The sequence below is a fragment of the Lycium barbarum genome, chromosome 7 (genome assembly GCF_019175385.1).
Source record: "Lycium barbarum isolate Lr01 chromosome 7, ASM1917538v2, whole genome shotgun sequence".
Taxonomy (NCBI): domain Eukaryota; kingdom Viridiplantae; phylum Streptophyta; class Magnoliopsida; order Solanales; family Solanaceae; genus Lycium; species Lycium barbarum.
Window position 1 is genome coordinate 124170174 of NC_083343.1, and position 6264 is coordinate 124176437.

The 6264-nt window shown below is 31.9% G+C and overlaps 1 protein-coding gene across 1 annotated transcript; it reads left to right on the forward strand.

The window, feature by feature from the left end:
* The first annotated feature begins 305 nt into the window (after nt 1–305).
* Nucleotides 306–2263, forward strand: LOC132602571 (protein SMALL AUXIN UP-REGULATED RNA 12-like). The gene has a single exon (XM_060315390.1). It carries the CDS (start codon nt 512–514, stop codon nt 950–952), a length of 441 nt encoding a protein of 146 aa, XP_060171373.1. The 5' UTR covers nt 306–511; the 3' UTR covers nt 953–2263.
* Nucleotides 2264–6264: the final 4001 nt, after the last annotated feature.

Below are 6264 nucleotides of genomic sequence, written 5' to 3' on the forward strand. Positions count from 1 at the left end.
AACGTTTTTAGGAGCTTCGATTTTCGAAAATTCATAAATTTGAAGAACAATTGCTACATACAATATACGAGATACAATATACGAGGTGATAAAATCGGTAACGTATATATAATTTTGTTCGTATAATATTGGAATAATAATTCAAAGCGAGATTAAGTCATACGTATGTACACTATTAGGTAACCCGGTGGATAAGCATTCTTAAAACGTGAGATTTTTAATCGTGAAAATAAAAGAGGTTATCTTCTGTAACAAGTAAAGATAATGGTTTAGGATTTACTACATTTTAAACTAATGGCTACTGAGGTTTGTAGTCAAAGCCAAGTGAAAATAGGTTTCCTAATTCAAAAGAAAATATAGTGTTGCATTATATGGCACGTATGACATACCTATTACCGCCAGTACTCAAAACTCTTATAAATTGCTGCCCCTTCCCCACTCAACAAAACCCTGCCTTCTCATACAACACCAAACTTAAGAAAGAAAACACTAACTTTCTCTATAAAAAAAAATGTCAGCCAGCAGCAAGATCCGCCACATTGTGAGGCTCCGCCAAATGCTACAACGCTGGAGGAAGAAGGCCGCCACAACGTCCCGTCTCCGCGTCCCGACCGACGTGCCATCGGGTCACATAGCGGTTATGGTGGGCCCCAATTACAAGAGATTTGTAGTCCGTGCAACCTATTTGAACCATCCAATGTTCAAAAAATTGTTGTCACAAGCAGAAGAAGTGTATGGTTTTACTAACAATGGGCCTTTGGCTATTCCTTGTGACGAGTATTTGTTTGAAGAGTTACTTCATCACTTGGCTCGATTCGACTCCTCTAACAACAATACGTCACTTTTCGTGCACTTTGAAGATTTTCAGAGATATTGTCACATGGATGTTCGAAATAACCTTGATTTCTGGGGCGATTCTAGACCCCTTTTGCATAATAAGTCTGTCTGGTAATCTATGAGAGACGGATCAAGATTTTAAGTCAACGGACACAGACACCTATAGGTAAAGTTTTAGTACAAAACGACAATTTTTTTCTCAATATATTAACTCTCCAAAACAAGTGGATCATCTGTCTAGACCTACAACTTAAATTTCTGTCATGAGAATGTGATTGGAGATGGCAAGAAAGTGGACGAGTTGATTAGCCGGAGAGTCGTCCCAGGTTTTGAATTGGAAATACATTCAAGAACAGAGAAACGAGAAAAGAGATGAGCAATAATTAATGTTGTACATATTTTTTGCACTTATTAGTTTTCTAAAGATCGATTATTGTTGACAGTTAAACGGAAACTGTAGAGAAACTAGAAGCATGTATGTTCGTTACCATTAATATAATGTTTTTTTGGATGAACTATGATAATTTCTATGATGGCTTTTTGTTGTTTATGGTGATGAATAATTGAGTAGTAACGTGCTCGATGTTGTGGGGGAGTCATAATTGGCAGCAACCCATTACCCACGCGAAATCTATGGGCTCTTTAATTAAGAATAGAGAGGTATCAATATTTTGAGTTAATGCATGTATATATAGTGGATTAATATGATACATGTTTTAATTTTTCTTAATTCACGAAACATAAAACATAAATTACGAACAAAATGACGTAGATGTCCATTTTTTATTTTATTTTTTATTTTTTTAATTTCCTAGATCCGCCTGTGCTAAGATCATAATTTCGCGCCCCTTCCTCATCTCCTTTTTTTGTTTTGTTTCTTTTTTTTGTTTCTTTTTTGGTTTTTTGGGTACATGCATGGGTAACTTGAAAAAAATTCATAATCTGTGTGACTTGAATGAACTGGGAGAAAAAAATTCATTTCCTTGAGCATCTTCTGAGACTATCAAACCTTCTTCATATTTATGGTCTTTAATTTGTTTGTCAAAATGCTTCCACATTTGTTCACCTTCCTCCGGATATATATAATTATAGCCGTGATGATTTTCAGTAAATACTTACAGTCTTCAATAATAGTCTTGAGAGGGGATGACGTTGTATGTCGTCCTCTTTGATAAGCCTGACAACAAGTAGGCAGTCGATCTGTTTCCACCTCTAGTTCTTTATATCCCTTTTTTTTTTTTGCTAATTTTAACACTTGTTTGATGCTTCATAGCTCTGTGGTGAAGCTTGAAATAGATTTCATCTTACCCGAATAACCAAATACCACTTTCTTTGTTCGTTTCTAAGAATCCTCCAAATGCAACATCTTCTTAAATCTTGGCACTACCATCAATATCAAATTTAGTACGACTTCTACACAGGAAGAGATCACCAAGCTGTCGTTTGACTTGTTTAGAGCTAGAAATTTGTCTAGGAAATACTTCATCAATTTTCTTAGGAATAATTACTATATGTTTGCGTATAAGTTTTATAGGTGAAGATCTTTTGTCAATCAAATTTTAATTTTCGTTTTTTCCTATATAAGAAATTAAGAACAACACTACGTACAAGAAGAAGATTGCCAAATATTATTTATAATACCATTAAACAATTCACACAATGATTAAGCATTCGTGACAATAATCTTAGTCTGTGAGATAAAAAATTTTAATATATGCTTTGACTTTAGACATGACTTGATAATACGTAAGGATTCCTTCAAATTATCGTTACATCGTTCACATCTAATGGGTTTAACTCATACTTGTTTTGAATAATACCTTATGCTATACGTTGTCATTCATACGTGAAATTAATTCAAACTTTTTAGCTAATGGAGTAGGGTGAAGCAAAAGAAAATTAGGAACAAAAAATGGGGAGTTGGGGCGGGGTAGGTGCTGATTGGAATTTAATGATGAATATTAGAAAAATTCTTACTAATATTTTTGGAAAAAGGAAGAATAACGAAGCTGGCACACAGCTCACATTTTTGGAACTTTTGACTTAAATTAAATTAATACTCAAATTTAATAGTACTAATTTAAGGATATAATGTACTACTAGCTTGCAGTACTGGTATTTGGGTCATCGACCCTTTAACAAATAATTTAAGAGTACATAAGTCACAATAATTAATAATTAAAAAATTATATATTTAAGAAAGAAGCAATAAAAGAAAAATTCTTTTTGATCCGTCAGATAATAATAGTGTCATGTAAAAAGAAATAGAGTGAATAATACTTTTTCTATATTATATTTGATTTCGCTCTTAAATTGACTGAATAGAATTTACCAGAACAAATTGTCAAAGAAATCAGGATTGAAGAAGTTCTGCAAATGTTATATTCTGAATAGGAATTTTTACTCGTTATAGCTGCTTCTAATACATAATTCGTGGTAATAACTACCTTTTATTTTAATTACTAATAATAACTAAATACTTTTCTAATTTAACTATTATACCTACACAGTAACTTTCAATTACCATTTCACAAATACACCTAAAAATTAGCACCCCCAATCCCATATCCCCTTTTAATGGTAACAATATTAATCACTTAATATACATTACCATTCTCTCTCTTTTTTCATAAATTCTTACCTTTTTAAAAAAGGAAGAATCTGTAATGTCCAGTGAAATAGTCGTCTTCTTCCTCTCTTCACCCTTCTGCAAAATTTGATTTTTCATTTTGGGATATTGCAATCCGAAATGGTATTTTCAGTACGGTTATTTCGATTCAAGGCATATGTGGTCAAAGTGGGCCTCTTTCACGTTCTATCCCATCTCTTTTGTTTCGTGAAATTTTCGCTATTTTGTTATTATTCTTCCACAAAAACAACTTGGTGGAAGTGATTGTTTTTGCTCCAGGCCGTGGTGGTGGTTATGGCGGCGCACACGAAAGAAGGGGAGAGAGAAAGTTTTTTAGGGTTTTTGAGAAGATGAAAAATATATGTATTTGTGTATGTTCTATGATATAACTACCGATTATTGTGGTTGGTGGTGTATTTTTGTAAGTTATTCTATATATTTGTGTATTTTATTCAAATTAATTCCATCAGTTCATCTAGTTTCAAATACACGGCTGACGCAAATACATGGTAAGTTTTCTATATATTTATGTATTTTGTTCAAATTAATCCCATCAAATACATGGGTGATGCAAATTGTTACTCACACAAATACATGGGATTTAACATAAAATACATGGGGTTTGATTGGAAACTTCAAATACATTAGTTATGCTATCAAATACATGGGTGATGCAAATTGTTACTCACACAAATACATGATATTTAATATAAAATACATGGAGTTTGATTGGAAACTTCAAATACATTAGTTATGCTATCAAATACATGGGTAAATAAAAAACGAAATCAATATTGAAAACTTCAAATACATTGGTTGTTGAATGTTTTCAAATTTTTGATTTTTTACGTTTGAATGTTGAAGATTGGATGAAGGAATAGAAAATAGTTATGGAAAATAAATCTAAAATCTGATTTTGTGGAAGAGTATGGTAAAAAATACCAATTAATAACTAATTAATTGATCCCACCATTATGGCCTAAAATCAAGGAATATGTTTTCTTTTTTACTGTGTTTCTATGAATTTACACGCATCAAATACATCCGAAAAAATACCTTAATTTGGGAAAACATAACTACAAATGATAATATTTAAAAGGATAGCTATAAATGATAGGAAACTACCATAATGTAGTCATTTGAGTAATTTTACCTTATGAAATATTATTAGGCACGAATCGTGTTATGAATAGGGCTGCAAGTTAGGCCCAATCTTTGGTTGTCTAATAGGAGCACCAAATTAGACATGACTTGGGCCTATTGCCACTTAGGTACGAAATGGTGAAACATTGGGGTCATTTGCACTTTTCCCCTATTTTGTGCTGGTGCTTAATTTTTGTCAAATGGGCTAATCTTTAATTTTGACCTTTAAAATCGAACTTATACTTAAAGGAGCAAAAGTTACGCATCATAATATTTACAAGTTATATCAATGCCCTTAAAGAACTTCTGCCCCGTTAATCATAAGTTCAATTTTGCAGGAAAAAAAATTAAAGATCAGTCCATTTGAAGAGCAAAAATTAAACACCAGCCATTTGAAGGTCAAAATCATGCAATTACTTCGAAACAAGCCATATATAATTTGAACAAAAGAAAACGACCGTCGAATATGTTATTTCGTTGTTTCTTATATCATAAAAATAAACTTTTCTTATAAAAAAGACAAAAACTGTAAATAAATTTATAGAGAATTACAAAATCAATTAACCCTTTGCATTAGACGACTCGATAAGGCAGTAAAAGATGAGTAATTATTAGAAATAATTTAATAGTTTTAATACTCTTTCTCTCTTAAATTATCTGTTGTGGTTATTAAAAATAGTAGTCTCAAATTATTTATTCTTAAAAAGTTCAAGGCGCAATTTTTTTTTCCAGTTTACCCTCAGTAGAATTCTACTAGTAATGGGGATGACACATAAGAGTAAGCATTTAATGGAGAGAGAGACTATAACTTAGATATAAATAAGAATAAAATTAGCCAAATACCATTTTTAAATAATATTTCTTAAAGGACGTGTAAAATAGTTTGACACGGAGGCCCTACTATAAAATTAAAATTGAGTGTGGAATTAACTCGTATTTACTTCGGCGAAGCAAAAACTTAGGACCCGTTTGGCCGTGAGAATTATTCACCTTTTTCCGATTTTTTTTCCACTTTTTTCAAAAGTTAGTGTTTGGCCAAAAATATTCCAAATACAACTTCAAGTTGTATTTGGATCTTGAAAAACAACCAAAACCTTGTTTTTCACTTTTTTCATTTTCTGTTCTTTTTTTTTTCTTTTACCCTAAAAGTTTTTACTTTTATAAAAAGAATCCTCATTTATATTAGCCAACAACCCGGGTAAATATACTTAATCTCATCTCACTAAAAGTGATAACCTAATCTCACTGGTCAGAGGCAACTTATGTTGCTCAGATGCTCTCCACCCAACAACATTTAACATCATTAGCTAAAAAGCCTCTAAAAGAAAAGAAGCAGGTGAGAATTTTGCAACAAAGTCATATTTAGAGATGCTATATTTTCTGTGTACACCAGTAAGCCTCTCAGTTGCAGCCTTTAAATGGAAAGACACCATCAGTTTTGAGCGCTCCATAAGCCGATCTCGAGTGTAGTTGCTATATTTCTCGCACTGCTTATTTTTATTAATTTTTTTGGGTGGTTTTGCTAGTGTTTAGAAATTGGGAAGTATAAATGATAATTCATGTTTTTTTTTTTATAAAAAGTACATTTCAACAACCAAATGCTCCGTTATTTATAAAAGTTATGACCAAACACAACTCCAACTCTAACAACTTTA